General features: G+C 44.3%; 1 protein-coding gene across 3 annotated transcripts in view; it reads left to right on the top strand.

Moving 5' to 3' along the window:
* The window catches only part of SLC6A7 (solute carrier family 6 member 7), a 65,763-nt gene extending 45,374 nt beyond the window's left edge, over window positions 1-20,389 (top strand). For 2 of the 3 annotated variants that reach the window (XM_077326582.1, XM_077326584.1), the window contains exons 8-14: window positions 3,553-3,677; window positions 4,956-5,068; window positions 5,356-5,487; window positions 6,322-6,421; window positions 7,427-7,527; window positions 8,120-8,287; window positions 13,820-20,388. In XM_077326582.1, the coding sequence (XP_077182697.1) occupies window positions 3,553-3,677; window positions 4,956-5,068; window positions 5,356-5,487; window positions 6,322-6,421; window positions 7,427-7,527; window positions 8,120-8,287; window positions 13,820-14,032 (952 nt within the window). In that variant the 3' untranslated portion in view covers window positions 14,033-20,388. Of the gene's footprint in view, window positions 1-3,552; window positions 3,678-4,955; window positions 5,069-5,355; window positions 5,488-6,321; window positions 6,422-7,426; window positions 7,528-8,119; window positions 8,288-13,819 lie in introns of all 3 variants that reach the window. The other variant, XM_077326585.1, reaches the window with a different exon arrangement.
* Window positions 20,390-21,878: the final 1,489 nt, after the last annotated feature.

Here is a 21,878-nt window from a genome sequence, read left to right as displayed (position 1 = left end):
TGAGGATTCAAAACAACTCTCAACTTTACTTATGAAAAAATAACAAGGGGTGGTTGCATATGGAGGGAACTAGGATGGGGGTAGGTTGGGGTTCCTGGGCTTCACCTTCCTCTTTCCTTGGACCGCTGTCTGCCTGGTCTGTGTTGCCTGACTGGTGGAAAGAGTGGGTGGTGTGAGTTGATGAGTTGGTGCTGGGGGGGGGGGGTTAGCAGGTTAACAGTAAATTTGGGCGGGTTGGCACTTTCCCTGGTCTCTCTGGCCTCCATGACCACAATTGCTCTCTCCACCATGTCTCCAAACCTATTCACTGTGTCCACAATCCCTCTGAGTGTTTCATTACAGGCCATGAAGACCTCCCTCAATAGCCTGCCCTCCTCCCTGGTTGTGGGCATTTCCATCTGGGCGCGTTCACGGTCCCAGTGTAACAGGGCTTCCCCAGAGGTGCGTGACTGCCTCGTGTCCTCCTCCGCCTGCTCCAGGAGCCTCTGGCCAACGTTGGCCAGCAGGGGAACACACCTCTGTCTCTCTCATGCTGACAGGGCCCCTCTCTGGACCTGTTCCCCGGGGTCCCTCTGCTGTGCCTGAACCTCCGCTGCCTCCTCCCCTCCCTCTTCCTCCTCAGACTGTTCTTCTGTGAAGTAAAAAAGCAGCACACAAAGTCAAATAGTTGTGTTGCAAAAACATCTCCCCACCCTCCACCCCAAATCCTTTGCAAACTCTCTGGTAATTTCCCTCCTCCCTCTATGGAGATCACTCTAGAACAGCAATGTACCGCTGATGAATAGGCATGAGGTTCTCTGTTGGGCTCACCTGCTAGCATCTCCCTTGCCACTCGGGATATCAACCTCCTTGGATCCTGTGGCTGGTCTGGAATGGTGCCTGGGATGTATTCTGTGGGGACAAAGAAAAGGTTTTTAAGCATCAAAACAGGATGTTGAAAAAAGATCTTTCAAACTCAACACTCCAGAAGGAAAGCCTTGTTCTTGTGTGCTCAGGTCCTTCTATAGAACAGAATAACACAAATATCAATCAGGCAAGCTCCCCCCCCCCCCACCTCAGGTGGCCAGGAGTGGATGTCTCATGGTCTATAAGGGAAAGCAGGAGCAAGATCTCAAGCAGGTGGAAACTGTGTCCATCTCAAACAAATTTAAAAGGACAGGCCCCACTGCAAACTTGTGAAACAGCCTGTTGGCAAGCATGCCAAGCACACTGGTAGCAATGAATAAGCTTTTAAACTAATGCTATCTGTCAATGCATAAAGGAAAAACAACCCGCCAAGCCACCTGGAGAAGCAAGCTTACCTGAAGTGAGGGGCATTTGGTGGAAGACGCTTTCTTCCTCTCCTGGTATGATGGCTAGAAGGTCCAGGGTGACCAGGTCTGACCCATGTCGCTGTGGCTCAGAACGTGGTTGAAGTCTTCAAGAAGAGGGTCCCTCCTCTGGATCCTGCAGCTGTGACTATGCGGGTTGTAAAGGAGCCTTCTGCCTGACCACCTTAAGGCTTCTTCCAACCTGCTCTGGCCTCCCGTCGCCATCTCCCTCCCCATAAATTGTACACTGCACCTCAAAATATGGTGATTGTTGTGCATGATGCAATCATTGTACTCGGCACGCATCGTCTTGGCCTTGGACCAGCACCCCAGGCCAGTCCTCTGGTGGCCAAGCACTCTCATCCTGATGGCCACCTCTTCAAATACCTCCCTGTTTCGATGGGAGGATTTAAAGGCATCCTGGATCCTCTCCTCCGAGAAGATGGCCATAAGGTCGCAGATCTCCGCATCCCTCCAAATGGATCCTCTGCCGATGCCCTGTTCCTCCGGCTGCAACAGTAAAATGGAGGTGCAGAGAAGTTTCCACCTTCACATCTCTACTTCCCGCCTAAAAAGGGAAGCTGAAGTTGAAGGCTCCTGATTGGATGACACTCAAGGGGGAGGGCTTTGATTGGACTTCTGTAATGAGTTGCATTCAAAACTTTGTGGGACCATTCTCTTTGTCCTCAAGCCACACGGCCGCCTCCAGTATGGATGCTGGCGTGCGTGCACATATGCATTTACACATGTTTCCACGTAATAAAAAAAGGAGAACACACTAGTCAAACGTTCAAATTACTGTACATTGATGTGGTTTTCCTCCATTTTATACACCAGCATGAGGCAAAACACTTTCAATAGCATTCCACTATCCCTGTCAGCATGTTCTTGTTCCTCAAACCACACGGACACCTATATTTTGCTTGCAGGCAAGCATGCGCGTTCATGTTGACACGTGTGCCCATGTTAGAACATTTTTGACACAGGAGCTGAAAGTGCGGGGCACTATGAACACCAGTATGGAGAAAGAGCCTCTTGTGGTGCAGAGTGATAAGGCAGCAGACATGCAGTCTGAAGCTCTGCCCATGAGGCTGGGAGTTCAATCCCAGCAGCCGGCTCAAGGTTGACTCAGCCTTCCATCCTCCCGAGGTCGGTAAAATGAGTACCCAGCTTGCTGGGGGGTAAACGGTAATGACTGGGGAAGGCACTGGCAAACCACCCCGTATTGAGTCTGCCATGAAAACGCTAGAGGGTGTCACCCCAAGGGTCAGACATGACTCAGTGCTTGCACAGGGGATACCTTTACCTTTACCTTATGGAGAAAAAGGGCTCTGTGATGTTATGAGGCTCATATGGGTGGTATAAATACATTTGGGGTACAGTGCTTTCTGTGACTGTAAGGCACTTCTTTATTGGTCAACTACATCCCTTCCTTCACCCGGGCAAGCTGCATGCTCGCTTCATTGTTGCTTGAGGCTTTTCAGTCTTTTTTTTTTTTTTAAAGGGGGCAATCCCATCTCCTGTAACTTGGTGGAAGCAAAGGCGGGACAATTCTTCTACTGCAATTTTGAGAACACACATGTCTTTTGCGGTTGTATTGCAGGTTGCTCACAGTTAGCAAGCACTTTTTTTCAGGGAATCCACTTTTTGCGATTCCCTGAGTAGCACTACAAAATAACGAATGTTGAGGAAGTGCTGCAGGGAGTTTGCGGTTTGAGTGCGACGTCATGCAGAATATAAAAAATGTAGCATCTTTGAATGGTATTTTGCTACTTGAGAGGTGTGCGGAATGGCCCTTAGCATTCACCCCCCAAAAGTCATAAATAACCTTCCTCAAATACATGCACACACTAGTTGAACTGAACTCTGGCATTATTTTCTCACTGATGGCTCCTCTCTATTCATGAATTCTCAGCATATCACTCATCATGGGGCTCAGATCCACCTAGTACAGGGATGCCACACAAGATTTGTTTCTAGTTCCATTTAAACTTGCAATACTGATTCCTATGTGTTCAGAAACTATGTTAATATCTCTATCTAAGTCCAGCATGGCGGTCCAAGTTTTTGGGGGGCAGGATTACTCACAATCAGTACAGCTAGCTAACATGAAAACTATATAGGCTATTCTTTTTTTTCCCCCATGTACCTTTCTAGACATTCTGTAGTACCTCAAATTTTCATTGCCTTTTCACCATGCTGGAGATTAACAAATTCAGGTCCTGTATATTTTTTTCTACAGGGATACATTCATAGTCACCTTGGGCAATGCCATCACCAGTATCTTGGCTGGCTTTGCCATCTTCTCAGTTTTGGGCTATATGTCCCAAGAACTTGGTGTCCCTGTTGACCAAGTGGCTAAAGCAGGTAAGGCCTCCAAGCACCTTCCTTCTCTCTTTTGTGTAACTGTATGTGTCATGTGTGTATTATTTCATTCATTAGTATTGTGTATACATACTATATAACCAGATCAATGCTCAGGAACTCTAATTATTAAAATGGATGGCATGAAAATGCATACAATGATAACATATAAAACATAACAGAAAGAGGCATCTTCACGCACCTCTAATGACTTAGAACTACAAACAAGGAGCTCTGTACAGGTGCTCAATTGAGTTTCATAACCATGAATAGAAAGAGTTTTCAGAACTGGTCTCACCCACTTTCTCCTGAACTTCCCCATAGTATCATGTGCTTTCCTCAAAAACTGATTTGGAAGGTAAGAGGAACTCAGAAACAGAATTAGGGTAGACAGATGCTACTGCTGGAGAATAGAATAAAGAATAAAGAGTACCTTTATTGCATAATAAAAGATAGAACAGTAGAACAAGAATCATACGATAAATGATGAGACTGTTTTGCAGATGCTTTCTGAAGCAGCTTCGCACCGGTTGAGCAACTTTGCAAGATACTATCCATTTTATGAACATTCAGTTGTTCCTCTCTTATGCATGGCTTGGAGAGCTGTGGCACGGAGAGGTATAATGGAGCACATACTCCAAGGGAGAGTCACAAGAGGGACACCTAATTGGGCAATGGCCCAAGTTGGTATTTTGTCCACGCCACTACATAAATCACTGGCAGCAAAGGAACGGTGTGCCTGCCCCTGTAGTGCTCTGGAAACTGTTATTAAACAGAAATAAACTGGACATTAAAGTATTATGCAATAGCAGGACATTCCTAAACAGCATCATGCCTTTCTATGGGAAATGATCCGAGAAGGGTGTAATGGTTCAGGATTGATTCAAGTCATATATGTGTTGCCCACAAACATGCTCTACATTGGCTGGCACAATAGGGAAACACATTAAATGATACTCAGGAAGAGCGAATCTCACTGGGCAGTGTTGTGCTGTGAAAACAGCATGGCAGACTTGCGTAAAATGATAAAATGATTCAGGCAAACTTAAAAATGTAGACAGTTTTATTTCTCCCATGTTTTTGTGAACTACAACTGAACTCAAAAGGTCTGATTAGCTGTTTTAGCAAAAATTATCATATGGCTTCATTTGGATATTATGACACAGTTTGCTTATTTGCCATAATTTGCTTTTGACATATCTATCCACAGTTATGATGGTTGTTCAGTGCAGCTGTTTAATCCCACTCATCTTGATTGCCTTCTTCTTTGACTGTTTCTAGGTCCAGGCTTGGCATTTGTGGTGTATCCACAGGCCATGACAATGCTTCCTCTCTCTCCTTTCTGGTCTTTCCTTTTTTTCTTCATGCTGTTAACTCTGGGTCTGGACAGCCAGGTAAGGATGTCATTTACTTAGAGGGATCACGTGAACTGTGTTCCTTCAAACTGGAGTGACCTACTCTGGGTTTTAATTCCTGGAGATTTGGAAATGGCTGCATTTGGGGAGTGGAGGGGCCTCAGTGTGATATAATGCTATAGAACCCTCCTTCCAAAGCAACCATTTTAGTTTCCAAATCTGTTGAATGCTGGGATATCTCCGGGTCACACCCAGAGGTTTCCACCCCTACTTCAGATGAATGTCCCCTGTCATTGACCTGTCCTTCTGTTATTATTTGCATCCAGTTTGCCTTTCTAGAGACCATTGTTACTGCCGTGACAGATGAATTCCCATATTATCTGCGACCGAAGAAGGCTTTTTTCTCAGGCGTCATATGTGTTGTGATGTTCCTCATGGGACTCATTCTCACAACAGAGGTAACCAAAGTAGACTGCCAGGGACTGAAGCTTTTGGTGGCCATTTAGTGGAGGATTTGCAGGGGAAATAGATAGTAAGGTAAATAAAACAGCAAGGTGGAAATGAATAGGAGTCTCCATTGTAGCCAGTAAATTACTGGTCCATGTCAAGAATATTTCATTCATTCATGTAAAATATTTATATAGCTTCTTTGCACCTGAGTACCTCAGTATCCATGGGGAGAAAAACAATATAAAATAATTTCATAAAAATAAACATATTGTACATTAAAATAGAGCCTCTTGTTACGCAGGGTGGTAAGGCAGCTGACATGCTGTCTGAAGCTCTGCCAATGAGGCTGGGAGTTCCAAGCAGCCGGCTCAAGGTTGACTCAGCCTTCCATCCTTCAGAGGTCGGTGAAATGAGTACCCAGCTTGCTAGGGGGTAAAACAGCAATGACTGGGGAAGGGAATGGCAAATGACCCTGTACTGAGTCTGCCAAGAAAACGCTAGAGGTCGTCACACCAAGGGTCAGACATGACTCGGTGCTTGCACAGGGGATACCTTTACCTTTACATTAAAATATGAAAAACCAATCTAGAAATGACATACATCCCATTAGGAAGATAAGGCTGAGCAATGATTGGTCAGGGAACTCACATTGCTTCTGTCTCATGATAGGATGAGTCCATGAAGATGCCCAGAGAGATACCCTGAAGGCACAGCATCAGTGGTTATGCCTAGCAAATATTCAGTTATTAACACTGGTTTGTAGATTAGGATGGTTGGTCAAAGTAAACTTTTTGAGAAAGGCAAAAATGTATTCCATGAAGGATTTTGCTTCTTCTCTCCAGGGTGGGATGTATTGGCTAGTTCTGCTGGACGACTACAGTGCTGGTTTTGGACTCATGGTGGTAGTCATAACTACCTGCTTGGCAGTTACGCGTATATATGGTAAGGCAAGAGATGTGGATTGTTGTGTGTTGTGGTGTTGTGTAATATTTAAAAGTGAGAGAGGACCCAAAGAACTACAGACTTCCAGTGGCCATTATGTACCATACTTTCTCAAGATACACATGGGATTGGTTGAAACAATATATTTTATTGCACCCATCCATGTTTTCATTCAACTCAAAGTGTTATGGAGGAAGGTTGTGTTTGTTTTAAATCAGCTCAAAGTATCTGGAAAAAAGTAGAGGGATTGTGACAGCCAAAAGTTGTTCTACTGCCTTTGTAGGCAGTAAAATCGACATCAGTTCATTTTCCACTGGCTCTTAACACGCTGAACTAATCCTCAAGGAGGCAATAAATCTCTTCCTTAAGTCTATCACTCCGAAGTGCAGGTGAGTGGTCACATGATGAAAAATTCTTCCTCAAGGGAAAAAAAATCTACACACACTTTTAAAAATAATTGTTTAAGCCAGGCTTTCTCAACCAGGGTTTTATGAAATCCTGGGCTTTCTTGACGGCCCTGGAAAGGTTTCCCAAATCGGTGGAAGTTAATTACATTTTAATATTTTTTAATGTTAATGTTTATTGGGTGATCTGCTCATATATGGTCATGTCAGCCTACCTGCTCCTCCCAAAATGCCCATTGATAGGCCTGTAGAGGGGAAGGGCCTCGGTTGGGTATGTACACAGCTATGCTTCCCAGCCATATTCTGCTCGATTGTGCCGCTGCTGGGTTTTCTCAAAACTTGAAGCGTGTTTCAGGGGGTTTTCAACAATAACAAAGTTGAGAAAGGCTGATAAATGTATGTGCAACTCCCTGAACAGCCCCCTGAACTATGCAGGAAGAGGTGAGACAGACTCAGCCCACTGAACACAACTGTGTCAAACTCTTGCTTTGTGGGTGGGGTGGAGGGTTAATAACACCTATATCAAACCTAAGAAGTAAAAGTTTGTATTGAGCTGCTGAGGTGCTGACCTATTTCTCACGCACTATTCTTTTTTCTGTAGGCATAAAGAGGTTTTGCCGAGATATTCACATGATGCTGGGCTTCAAACCTGGGATATATTTTAGAGGTTGCTGGTTGTTCCTGTCCCCAATAACCATGATGGTACTATACATGTTTTTCTAAGATTTTTCCAGTTTCACTTGTCTTTTGCCTATCTGATTCCTAGAATTTCATCTTATTTCCTGTGAGACTAAGACTAAATCTGAGGACATAATCCTCTACAGCTGATTGATCACAATAGTATTGAACTCAAAATGAAGAAGGGTAAAGGAGAAATGGTGTAGATTAATTTTCTGAGAACCAGTATGGTATAGTGGTCAAGAGTGGCAGCCTCTAATCTCAAGAATTGGGGGTCATTCCAAACATGTTGGACAGTGCCCTTTCAATGTGCTTTTGCAACTGAATTTTTCCTATGCGAAACAGGAAAGTCTGCTTCTATAGTGCATTGAAAGTGCATTATACACTGTGTGCAGAATGAGACCTGGTTTGATTCTGTTCTCCTTCACATGTAGCCAACTGGGTGACCTTGGATAGTCACAGTTCTCTTAGAGCTCTCTCATCTCATCCTTCCTCACAGAGTTTCTGTTGTGGGAAGAGGAAGAGAAGGGGATTGTAAGCTACTCTGAGACTCCTTTGGGTAGTGAAAATAGGGTATAGAACCCAAGTTTCCTCCTGTTCCTCCTTCTTCTTTCAGGCTCTATTAGTTTACAGCATAATCAAGTACCAACCCTCAGTGTATGGAACTTACCAATTCCCGTATTGGGCCGAAGTCCTAGGCATTTTGATGGGGGTCTTTTCCTGCCTGATGATTCCCCTGGGGATGGTTTTTGCTGTGCTTCAAGAGGAAGGAACACTTTGGCAGGTAAGCAGCAGAGATTCAGCGGACTACTGTAGAAGATGGCATTCCATCCAGTACCCGTCCTTTAACTCTTTCTGTATTTTAACAGGTTCTATACTGAAATGTGGTTTTGTGCCTTTAGGACACTTTAATTTGCTTTCTTCTGGGATAAAGATAAGACAAGTGAATTCTTTTTGGTTTCTGCAAAACATGTGATCACTTCCTTATTCTATAAGTGACAGTAATACTTGCTATGGGTATGCTAAGGCTGCAGTAAAGACACATACATCAAGTATGAAAGAGAGATCTCCATCTCCTGGCACACAGTGACATTTGTCAAGGACACACAGCCAATCAAATCATAGCTCTCCACAATGTTTCCTGAAAGGTGCCCCTCCCTGAAGACATGCATTTCCTTTTCATTAATCATATAATTAATGCAGCTAACAGCATATCCTTCTACAAGTAAGTTTTGCTTTGGTTTGGCATCCAATCTGGACTAGATTCTGGAGGGGAGAGGCATCAACAATGCTATCCCCTAATCAGCTACTTTCGAGGGTTTTCCTCAATTATCACAAAGGTTCCCAAACCTGGTTTGATGTGATCTTTTTGAACAGATTGCAGCTGAAGTATCTTTGCACATTAGGTAGACAGGAAGGTATATATTTTTGTGAGGTCCAGTGCCACTTTCCTTGATCCAGCCATCTGTTGGCAGCTCTACTCTGCCAACCACAGATTTTTGTGGTTTGTGGAGGGATTTTTGTACAAATGGAAAATTGCTAGATTGCTTCAGTGAAATAACATGTAATGCCCTGGTTACATTTAGATTAGATTACTGCAGGGTACCTTAAATGGGGCTGCCCTTGAAAAGTGTTCAAAAATTTCAGTTGGTAGAATGCTGTAGCCAGGATGTTGACTGGAATGGGTCATATCACTCCAGTCTTTGCCCACCTGGCTCCCAATTTGTTTCCAGGCACAATTCAAGATGCTGATGTTGACCTTCAAAACCATGTATAATTGGGACCAACATACCCGAAGGACTGCCTAATAATCCCTTATCAACCTGTCAAACTGTTATGGTCATCTCTGGAGGCACTCTGGTTGCCCCTTCCTTCTGAGATTAGACCTGGGAGAGGGCCTTCTTGGTGATAATTACCAGAGAGAGTGACCCCTCTCCCCTTCTGTTTCCATCTTTCACCAGTGGGTGGATTTTTTTGTTGGTTTGTTTCATTTGACATTCCTTCAATGATTCTTCCTTCCTAAGTAATGTTTTATGTATTCTATGCATTTTAACTGTTATAATTCTCTATTGCTGATTTTCTATGTCCTCTGAATTTCAGTTTCCTTTTTAAAATAAGTTTTTAAAAAAAGAAATAAAAGTTGGGGATTCAGAGGAACTAGTATATTGTAATTTAGCAACTTCCAGTTTTTTAAAACTCCCCTCCCCCTTCAGTGGCATGGGGGTGGGTTGGAATAGTGGCTGTGGAACGGAGGGGGAAAAGGGCGGGGAAAACTGCACCGTGGCTATCCCATTACTGCTGAGAACACTTCTGCATTGCCAAGGAAAATGAAGTTACCGGGAGAACTGCTGTTGTAGGGAACAGGCCTGGTACAGTCAAGACATATATATTGGTTCCAGTGGCTCATTTTTTTCCTTAAACAAATAACCAAAGAAAAATGTACTTCTGTATTTTTCTAAGGGGTGTTTTGAAACTGATAGCTTTCACAGGGTGCAATCTACTTAGAGGGAACATAGCAATAATAATGAAGTGCCATCTAATCTCCACCGATTTCTGATGCCCCTTCAAGGGGGGTTTAAGGCAAGAGATGTGCAGAGGCCTGTCTACATGGTGATCCTGGGTACTTTTGGTAATCTCCCATCCAAGCACTAACCTTCTAAGTAGCCAGGTTCTGAAAAGCTCAACCTAGTCTGGGATTTTCATGGCTTCAAATTACAATCTCTGAAACAATGCTTCCTGTCCATTGGGGAGGGGTTTTCTAATCAGGCTAGAGATGCCAGTCCTGGGGTGGAACCTGGTGATCCCTCAGTTTTACAGCTCATCTCCAGACTAAAGAGATCAGTTTCCCTGGAGAAAACTGCTTTGGAGAGCAGCATTAAACTCCATAGCATTAAACTCCATTGAGGTCCCTCCCCCACAAAAAAATCCCCCCCTCAACTCCACTCCCAAAATCTCCAGGATCATTTCCACATGGAGGGGTAAAATGCGTGCAGTTTCCTGCTTGCAAAAGCAGAATGGTAAATCTCATGTTTATCTCTTCTCAAGGGGAAACCTCTCTTGCAATTTCCCTCTGCCCAATCATGGCTTTTTGCCTCCTGACAAGGATGTAAGGGGAAACAAGCTGGACTTCTCCCACTGCTCCTTGGCTTGTCAATCACAGCAAGTCACCAATCACAGCACAGCAGTTCTCTTGTGAACTGATACTTTCTCCCTGATCCCCCAAATTATTTTTAAAGGCACTTCCACATTGCTATGTAATAATGCCACAACACAGATGCATTTTAAGAAAAAACCAACACTGCCGCATTGTTATGGAGTTATGCCAGAAAAATACAGAATCCCCCGTGCCTTTCTTTTTTGAGATTTGTGTTCTTTTATACTTTATTTCTGTCTGGGTAGATTTCTGAGGTGAACATGGTCCCTGAAGCCCAAAAAGACATTTTGTATAAATGGTCGGCTTAAAAGCAAGATGCTCAGACTTGGGATTGGGAGAAGTCTGCCCCATCACCCGCTTCCTCTCTTTCCAAATTTATTCCCCACCTCCAGAAAACAGAAAAGGGGCAGTGTTTTGCCTACCTGATCCCTAAAAGACTGTGGAGACTTTAAAGATTTTATTTTACCTTTAACAATGTTGGTTTGCTGCAATGTGCTGCAACGTGGACCGTAGCATAAAAAAAAAATTACTCGGAGCAGGAAATGGAGGGCGGATGCGATGGCGGGACAAAATTGCCAAGACTATTGCGTGTTTCCCCCTCCATAAAGCGTTATCCCTGGTTGCTCACTGGTTGCTCACTGATGGGATGCGCAATTTAGGGATGTAAATGCAGACCATTTCCGCACCTTTTAGTGTAACGCTTATCGTTAGTAGTCATGATATTCCGGTCCCTCCACATAACATCACCAACATGCAGCATCTCAGCAGTAACTGGCCAGCTATATCCTCCATTTTAAAGTGCTAGTTGGTGAATGCCAAAATGTGGATTCACCAACATTTGTAGTGCTACCAAATGGAGAGCAGCCAGCAGGACACCAGCCAAAGAAAGGTACAGAGGCTCAAATGTATGAAAGGTGCCTGCCTCATCCTCCCCTTGCTCCTGCCCCCTCTTCTAGGGATGGGAACATCTTTTTAAAAATGTCTGACATCTTGGAGAAAGGAAAAGGTGGACAAGCGTGCAGGCAATGGCAGAATTTTTTTTTCCTGGGGGAGGCAGGGCCACAAGCCAGCCAGTGAGAAAAGCCCCCAGGCAGCCATCCCTGCCACCCGAAACAAAGGAACTCTGTGGAGTGTGTGTGCATACTTGTGTGCAGGGGAAGGGAGGCAGCAACAGCGAGCCCTCACTGGGTAGCACGTATTTGTGTGCATCTGTGAGGGGGGAGGCAGCAGCAGCAGCAGCAGCAGAAGGAAGTTTTTTTTTTCAAGTGAAATGCCTGGAGCAATGAATTTTTCAGGCAAAGGCAAAAAAAATGTTCCCCCAAAGTTGTAGCACAGAGCATACCTCTCTAAGCTCCCCCCCCCCTAATCAGGAATGAAATGTATTTTTAAAAGAAGCAACCATCGTGATTCCATAAGCGGTGGCAATAAAGAAGCACTATGCACCTATGATTAGATGCATAGTCATTTCAACGGAAAACTACTGATTTTTTAAAAAAGAAATTAGTGGGCATCGTGGGCCCTTCAAAGCATGGAGACAGGGGATTGGCTGACAGACAGCCAATTGTCTTGACTGACAGACAGAAGAGAGTCGCGTATAAATTGCGTCGCTCTCTTCCACCATTTCCAGCAGCACTTGTGGAGGGGGAGAAGTGCGAAATGGCAGCAGAGAAGAGTGAGACAACATGAAAGGTGAAGAGGGGCCGGGAGGTGTGATTATATGTAGCGTTAGGCCACTCAGCTGGTGTAATGCTATTTTTAACCAAGTACGGAAATGTCCCCAGTTTTGGCAATTCTCGAAATGGTGAGTTACAAATTGTCAAAACTCAACCTAACTACTGAACATCTCTGGGATGCAGGTGACATCATGTGGAGGGGGCTCTAAAACCCACCAGCATTCGAAGGTGGCCCAGGAACAGATTCCTCATACAGAAATGGTCCAGGTATTTCCCAACCCAGAGCTGGCAACTCTAAATCTGGCTCAGATGCATTGTGCTTCAAGTGCCAGTTGGTTCTCATGGTGAAAGAGCATTTCTGTCCAATGCCATTTTGTTTTCCTTTTTAGGGGCACAAGGGAAAGCCTCCTAGATAGTTAAAAGGAAGGGTGATGGATGTTGTAAGGATTCTGGAAATAGAAATTGGCAGCCCTAACTGGTATTTAGGGGGTCACTAAAACCTGATTAAGAAACATTAGTTTCCAATTCTTCTTTGGACTCTTTTATCACAGTCTGTTGGATACGTTAGCGCCAGCCTTAGTAGTCAATGCCATTTCTGATGGCCATTGGGGAGTCGACGCCCTGCTTGCCAGAGGATTTCATTGCCACAGAGGTAAATGCAGAAAGTAAGACTTTTGCAACCATTAATTATTAATTTCCCCACCCAATCTTCACGATCCTGATTTGGCAGATGTATCCCCTTCAAAGCAACCCCCCCTTTTTTTGTTAATTTAAATCACTGAAATCTACCTTGTCAACACCATTTATGTCTGTTTTCAAACAGAAAGTGGCCTCTAGTGGTGTATATGTGCATTGCAAGATTAGAAATATTTAGATCCGGATTCAAAATAATGATCTGAGGAAAGCTGCAAAGTCAAATACACGCATTTGCAGGGGAGACAGGGGGACGGGACAGAATGAACAAATGGTTTTGCTCCTTATCTTTTATTTATATGGATGCCGAGTACCTATGGGTTTTGATTTCAAGTTGGAAAGAAAATGCTGTTGTAAAGGAAAGACTGCTTTTCTGAGAATTCTACATGAGCCAGGCTTGAAGAATGGGCTCATTCCTGTTAGTGGAAACAATAGCTGATCACAAAGCCGAGGCCACAGGAATAGGTTTTGGGAGAGCAATATTATATAAAACTGGAATAATGAGGTTACTGTGGTTTCATTAACACTGCATTATCAGAAAAATTTAGTTGGGTCTCCTCTTGGGGTTGTGACTAAAATTTTCAGTATGGTCTGTTTTTAAATTGCCTGGAATCCTTCATGAATCCAGGCCTCTTTCTTGTGGGCTGTTTTCTAAGGCAGAAAGCAATAAGCAGTGGGTTCAGTTTAGTGGATGGGCTGTGCAACTGGAAATATTTATTTGGTGATTTCAATTGCTGAAGTGCCATTAGATTTCCTCCCTTTATGCTGTCTGTAATGCTTGGTCATTTCTTTGCAGAGAATCCAGCAAGCCAGCAGGCCCACCATGGACTGGGGACCTTCTCTGGAGGAAAACAGAACTGGCATGTATGTGGCCACCTTGGCAGGCAGCCAGTCTCCTAAGCCTTTGATGGTCCATATGCGAAAATATGGAGGAATAACCAGCTATGAGAACACAGCCATGGAAGTGGATAGAGAGATTGAAGAGGATGAAGAAGAGTCCATGATGTGAACTCTAACAACCTTGAGGTAGAAGGTCAAGAGAACATGAGGAGCAGACCCATGAACTTTCATGCAGAGTTGCACTTTGGCATTTCAGGTCACTCAACAGTCTCTTTCTGGATGTGCTTCAAATGCTGCTGATCATTCAGCATCTCACAGCAGTGAACTCTGCTGGGAATCCTAGTATTGTTGAAGTTGCTGTTCAGTGTGGCAAGAAGATGTGCAATGAATCTCTGTGTTAATACACAAGTGTCTTGTAGACAGTATTTGGTCCCATCCATGTTGCCTATTCCTTCCCATATCTCTGTTGGTTTACTGTAGATCAAAGGCCACCAAGCAAAAGTGAGTCTCCTCCTGTATGGCTCTAATGTGTCACCCTCTTTAGCAGTTGACATTTATACATGCATTTGCTAATAGTTTCAGTCTTCAGACTTTGCCATCTGAGAAGATTTCCTTTCCCCAAAGGACCATTTTCTTCAGATCTGCAACTGATATCTGTGTCTTCTGAAGCCAAATTAACAGTGCCAATATTAATGTTAGGAAGCTTGCTAACCAGTTGGAAATTAGCCCATGAAATCAATTGATTCTGGAAATATCAAACCCCAAGATTGCCATAGCTATAGTTGCCATCTTCCAGGCAGGGACAAGAGATCGCCTGGAATTACAAGTGATCTCCAGATGACAGAGATCTGTTTCCCCTATCACAAATGGCCTAGCATCATGTGTATGGGAATATGAGGGCATTGTATCTACAGGAGGGACCCGCAGAGACCTGTGTCTCCATGGAAGACCATATGAAGCCAGAGAGAGGACAAAGTGAGAGAGAGGGTCAGAGGGTAGCTCCCAGGTAAAGATGCATCTCACTCAAGGAGATAAAATCTATACACACTTAGAGTGATGTAGTCCCCCCCCCAATGTCCAGACATGCTGAGTCACTCACTCCAACAATTATATACTGCTGAAGTCTGTCCCTCACCAAATCCCACCACCCCCAGGTTTCATTCACCAATCTCCAAGGATTTTCCCATCCAGAATTAGCAACCCTAGTCATAGCATGAATCCAAATTTATTTCATTCAAGAAAGAATGAATTCCTTTTGTCCCATAGATCAATGTAGGTAGGCCAAAGGAAATAGAGTAGAAAGCCAAATTCATGACAAGAAACATATCCAAATTAGGAATACTTTACAATTATTTTACCGTTTCCACATGGAGGGGTAAAATGTGCATAGCCTCCTGCTTGTAAACACGGGATGGTAAATCTGGCATTTACACCCCTCCTCACAGGAAGACTCCTCTCATGTTTCCTCTCTACTCTGCCACGGCTTTTTGCCTTCTGATGAGGCTGCAAGGGAAAACAAGCCTAACTTCTCCTCTCGCTCCTTGGCTTGTCAATCACACCAAGCCACCAATCACAGCACAGCAGTTCTCTCATGGACTGAAACTTTCTTCACCCCCAAGCCCAAAGTTAATTTTTAAATAAAAGGCACTTTTACAAGCCTAAGTTTGTCATGCAAGTAGGGATTTTCACGCACAATTGAAAATCTGTGCTATCCTCTGACCACTCCATTTTGAGCGGAAACAACGATATGAACCAAGATATAAGTCCAAATGCACAAAATTCTAGGAAAACATGCCCATATTAAGAATGCATGGCCAGATTAGTGCATAAATCCTCAATCTTGTTGAGCCTGTGTACCATTTGGAATTCTGAGATTATTGTGTGGGCACCATCCAAAATAAATAAATAAATAAAAACCTGCCATGGAGCCAACCTCAAAAAGTTTTGGAGGTTCCAAAACAAGCCCCCTCCTGTGATGGAGACAGCTGTTTCTCAGTTAACATTTCCTGCAGACACAAAGGTGATACCTGTTGAGCTGTTCTAAGGCATCTTCTCTCAAGTAGAGGAAAGCCAGTACTGGCTCTTTACTTTGCAAAGGAGATGTATACGGGAAATGGGTGAAAAGAAATGCATCATCATGGCACCTATGGACACCATGTTGAGGATCACTGGATGACTATGAACTGGCCCATACTGTAACATGTACTGCAGGAATATATGGACAGGTCATTTTGCATGGCAGGACAAATAGGCTTGTGAAGATGTGGATGCAAAATTGTCACTAACCGAAAAGTGCATTTGTAATCCGGTCCTAAATAGAGTTACACTGTGCTAAGTCCAATGAAATCAGTAGGCTTAGAAGGGTGTATGTAACTATGAGGATTGTACTGTCAGACCATTTCTGCACAAGGAATTTACCTCCACCCAGCCTCTCATTGTTTGCGAATTTTAATGCTGCTTCCTCATGATGTTGGCAGCAACCCGTAGCTCTCCAGTGGGTGGTGCGAGTTTTCATCCCCTTTGCCACATGATGAGGGAAAGCGGTAGAATCTGCTTCCCCTTTCTTGTTACGGCGTACAATGAGGCTCAAACAGGGGCAAGCCTGTCTGAAAGAAGACACACGCAGCATTCTCTGCAATGTTTTGCCCTTGCTTGCACCCGCCCTCCCCTCCATTTCCACATTGCAACGGGACCGCAAAGCAATGTGTCCTCAGTTCAAATAAAATATTCTCTTCAGTGTGTACAGCAACCCAATCTAAAACGCATTCCTGTTTGTGTTTTCTCATGGTGGGTTATGAACAAGGAAACAGAGGTGTGTGTGATGAAGCAGCCCTCTCCTTATTAGTTTAGCATCCGTGTTCTGTATTTTAAATCTTTATTGTGAACATACAATCATTGGGGTCCAGTTACCATGGTCAGCCTATCAGAAATCTACCCGAACATAAAGAGAGACCATGCAAAGAATTCTGAATAGAGATCTAAACAAATGTTTTATTGCTGTGGCATGATCCTGTAGCAATGCAGGAGTGATTAAAAATTATGATAATTTCAGGACTCAGGGAGGGGGCGGAAGTTTGAGTTTCCAACACAACTGCTGTGAAGGGATTGGTGGCTTGTGTTGATTGACAACCTGAGGAGCAGGGAGAACTCTGAGCGTTGTCCATGCTTCCAGCTTCTCCTCCACCTCATAAGGAGGCAAAAAGGTGCAATGAGACACTGAGATAACATGGGAGGGGTCTCCCATCAGGAAGTGTACAAACACACAGTTTACTATTGCATGTTTGCAAGCAAGAGGGGGCTTCCACATTGTGGAAATGGTCTCAGTTTCCTTTCCATACTCTATACTGCATTAACACCACTCAGTTGGAGTACAAATAGCATGAGAGAGGATCAAAAGGTTTCAAGGTCTGAAGTGCATAAGCAGTCTGCATAGCTTCCACCAAAGAGACTGAGCTGAGATTCTGGTTCTGTTAGCATTTCTGGAAATTCACATAAAGGAAGAGAGCTCATAATAACTGGACGAGTTCTCTTTTCCACCAAACAGTAAATATAGAACTGATCAGAAAGGGGATATTTTTAGTAAGTAGCCTTGATTTCTTTCTTTTTTTAAAGTAGGAAAAGCAGCTATTTTATGAAACCATACAAATCTGTAACCACTCTGCGGGAGCGGTATAAATAAAAGGCTAAGAGGGGTAGGGGTTGGCCCTGTCCATGATGGGCAAGGGGGCACATTGGCCTCTTGCCCATGGGCTGACCGCTTGTCAGTAAGGGGGCAAGGCGCCAATCTCCCCTGGTGATTGGTGCCTTGCCCTGGTGATTGGTGCCTTGCCCGCGGACTGATGAGTTGGGAGGCGCACAGAGCCTCCTGCCCCGCCCCGCCCCCACTCACCTTCGCCCGGCAGCCGCCATTATGCGGCTGCCCACCTGTGAGGTAGGTCCTAGCCCCTCACCCTGGAAGAACCCGCCCGTCCCCCTCCCCACCCACCTCCCTGATGGCACCCCACCCTGCCCCGGCCCATTCTATCTCACATTGCTTACTCTCCTTTCTCCCCTTCTCTCTCACTCACTTTCTCTCTCTCCCCCCCCTCTCTCTCCTTCTACCTTTCTCTGTGCCTCCCTACCTGCCTTCCTTCCTCCCCTCCCTTCGGGAGGGGACCCCCACAGGGGCCCTCCAACACCCACCCACTGCCCGCTAGCGCCCGCTGTATCTCTTGTATAGTGGGCTTGCTTTCTAGTAATACTATATTTTCCCCACTTGATAGGCAAAAAAAACCTCATTTAAGGATCTGCAGAAGATACTGTGCTGGATTTTAAAAGTCTGGTTACAATGAAAGAATGATTCCCTGTGTCTGCATTCAAAGAAAATGGGCAGAGGGCTTTAATATGAGGCTATTATCTATACATTTATTTGCTATTTATCAGCCAAGATGTAACAGATGTGTGTGTGTGGGAATGTGTATGTCAAATTACACCCATCAAACAGGTAGATGGGATTCTTTATGATTACCCTATTACAGTATGAAAAGAAGGGCAGCTAAAGAGTAATTTTCCTCCTCACCGTGCTTGATCTTCTTAAAATATAACCACTTTTGTTTGCCTTTGAGCTCAAGGGGAGATTCAGTGAATGGCTTATCCATTTTGAAGAGTCTTCTGTGTGGCTGCCTCTTTGGAATGCCATCCTCCTGGAGACCCCTGGAATTACCATTTATCTCCAGACTACAGCAATCAGCTTCCCTGGAGAAAATGAATGCTTGGGAAGATAGTCTCTATGGCTGATAGTACCCCACTGAGGTTCCTGTCCTTCCCAGGATCCATCCCCAGATCTCCAGGAGTTTCTCAACCTGGATGTGGGAACCCCACCCTTCAACCTATCCCTCACCATTGGCCAGGGAGGACCTGTCAATCCTGTTGCCTTAGGAAGTATGGTTCAAGTAGGTCACAGACCCATTGTGTACGGGGGGAATAATGCACATTCGGGGTGGAATGGCGGCGACTAAAATCACCGATAACCCACAGTGCCGGCTGCAACCGGCTGCAGCTTCAGTGCATGCCTTTGAAAAAGCCGCGTCAGCGAAACGCGGAAGAAAGCGCAGCTTCCAGGTGACCGGGGTGCAACCAGAAGCGGCGCCAGGATCGCCGCGTGCATAATCGGTTACTCTGGGTTTTGCCACCGTCGCACCCCATCCCATGCATAACCGGTGTGCGTTGTGTCTTCCCCCTCAGCGTTTTCCATGTGACCCGAAATCGCCGTTTTTTACCCACAGGGATAAAAAAACAAAACAAAACAAAAAACAATGCATTAAAGGTAAAGGTATCCCCTGTGCAAGCACCGAGTCATGTCTGACCCTTGGGGTGACGCCCTCTAGCGTTTTCATGGCAGACTCAATACGGGGTGGTTTGCCAGTGCCTTCCCCAGTCATGACCGTTTACCCCCCAGCAAGCTGGGTACTCATTTTACCGACTTCGGAAGGATGGAAGGCTGAGTCAACCTTGAGCCGGCTGCTGGGATCGAACTCCCAGCCTCATGGGCAAAGCTTTCAGACGGCTGCCTTACCACTCTGCGCCACAAGAGGCTCATTGACAATGCATTAGTGAGCTATATTTTAAGATTTTGTTTCAAAAATATTTGGCAGCAGAGAAAGAAATCTCTTGGCTCCTGACTGGCACATAAATATGTTGTCTGTGAGCTGCCCCCGGACATTTTTCTAGGACAAGTACAAATTTCCCTTGTGGGATCTTCTTCATGACTCTACCAGAAAATATGGGCCTCTACCAGAGTTCCAAGCCCTAATGAAAGTCACCAGAGAATTCACACTTTCTTCCACAGCCCTTTTGAGATGGAGAAGTCTTGATCTACTTTAAAAGTAAAGTAAATGGTGAGAGGTAGTTTTGTATAGTCTAATCTGGAATTCCTGTAATTTCTTAAAACAATCTCTATATGTGTTTGACATAGAATCTGTGTGTCAGAATCTAGAACTGAATAGGGGGGACATTTAAAAAGCTCAGCAGCACCAATCTGTGTTTATAATGTATTCCAGTTTACAATATGTTTTCTTGAATGTGTGTTTGTGTGTGTGTGCGCGCGCGTGCGTGCGTGCGTGCGTGCACAAATATGTATCATGTTTGATATTTAAGGAAGATCCAGTCCTCTGAAGTGTTAATGTTTTGATGTAACACTAGTCTTAAAACTGAAAAGCAATACACTTGCAATCGCTTTCTCTTTTAACACCTTTAACCTCTTGACTCATCCAGATTTTATGTACAGCCCTCAAAACTCCTTTTGGCCGTTGCTCACGTGCAACGCCCTTTCAAATGCATTATACAATTTTTAATTTGATTGATGGTCATGTGGGAAGGTGGATTTACAATTTCATTTCAATATGCCTGTGTTTTTCTGTTTATGTATGAACAAATGTGTACCATTCTGAATTGCATTTTTAGTCCTACTGCATCACGTTTTATGGTTTTTCAGGCTCCATTTCCGCAATACTGGCTTGTGTCATTTTAATGTCAAGTTGAAGCTCCGCTTTATTTTTCAAATTTGTGGCATGCCTTCTGGAATAGGGCTTTTAAGCAAGGGTTAAGGACAATCAATGTTCTCTGCAGTTAATTTGGAAGTGGTCTGTGCCTCCACCCATCATGCAATTCATCATTAATGGGCCTTTCTCTAACCCATTAATTGAGTTCACTTTTTTCTCCCCCACTTTTTCCACATTTTTACAATGTACTTTAATTTTTTTTAAGTCACTTAATGATCGGTCTACTGTGCTTGGGGAGAGACTGGAGGTGGGAGGGTTGCAAAACAAAGGCAGTGGCTGCCCCACCAGCTAGAGAATTGTCTGGACAAGATTGTCAGTCAAGAGCCTGACTGCAGCTTCCTCCACTGCTGCCAGCATAGTCAAATAAGGAAGAAACTTTCAGCATAGTCAAAATTAGCAATTTCACAGTTACAAAAATTAGTATAGCTAAAACATGGATTTACTCATAATGTAACATGATATGAAACAGCTTAGACCATGAATGTAATAATGTAATAGTGGATGGATATTAACTGTTCAGAAAAAACAGAATAGATCAAAGAGGTGGAGGAGTGGCACTGTATGTGAGGAAAGGGCTTACCTGCCAGGAAATTCTAGTGAAGAAGAGTATATCTACAGTGGAAAGCATCTGGGTGAAAATAAGCGAGGGGAAAACAAACAGTGTGGTGGCTGGTGTCTGCTACCGACCGCCTGACCAACGAGAGGATGTGGATGTTGCACTTTGTGAGCAGCTTGAGAAAATATCCAAGCGGCAGGACCTTGTCATCATGGGTGACTTCAATTTCCCAGATGGGTGCTGGGAAACAAACACTACAAAGTGTCCTCAGTCATGCAACTTTCTGACCTCCCTGACTGACCATTTCATTTATCAAATGGTAGATGAACCCACAAGAGGTTCAGCCATACTGGACTTAATATTGACCAACAGGCAAGAGTTGGTGGATGAGGAGAAGGAGATGGGGACCCTAGGGGGAAGTGACCATGTCCTCATAGAATTCCTTTTGAGATGGGGAGGCAAGAAAGCTTGTAGCCAGATGCGGATGTTGAATTTTCGTAGGGCAAACTTTAATAAACTCAGAGACATGATGAGTGCCATACCATGGACGAGAATGCTGGAAGGGAAGGGAGCATGTGAAGGGTGGGTGCTACTCAAACAAGAGCTATTGCATGCTCAATCAATGACTATCCCAGAAAGACGAAAACACTGCAGGAGCTCTAAGAAGCCTATTTGGATGAACAGAGAACTTCAAGAGGAACTAAGAAAGAAAAGGAAAATGTTCAGGAAATGGAGGGAAGGACAGAGCTCTAAAGAAGAGTACCTACAGGTTACTAGGCACTGTAGATCAATCATCAGAAAGGCCAAAGCTGAGAGTGAGCTAAGATTGGCCAGGGAAGCCCATTGTAACAAGAAAAGATTTTTCAGTTATGTGAGGAGCAAACGTAAAGTAAAGGTAGCAATAGGCCCACTGTTGGGTG

The sequence above is a fragment of the Paroedura picta genome, chromosome 3 (genome assembly GCF_049243985.1).
Source record: "Paroedura picta isolate Pp20150507F chromosome 3, Ppicta_v3.0, whole genome shotgun sequence".
Classification (NCBI taxonomy): Eukaryota; Metazoa; Chordata; class Lepidosauria; order Squamata; family Gekkonidae; genus Paroedura; species Paroedura picta.
The sequence above is the reverse complement of the archived record's forward strand: the minus strand, read 5'-3'. Positions and strand labels throughout refer to the sequence as shown.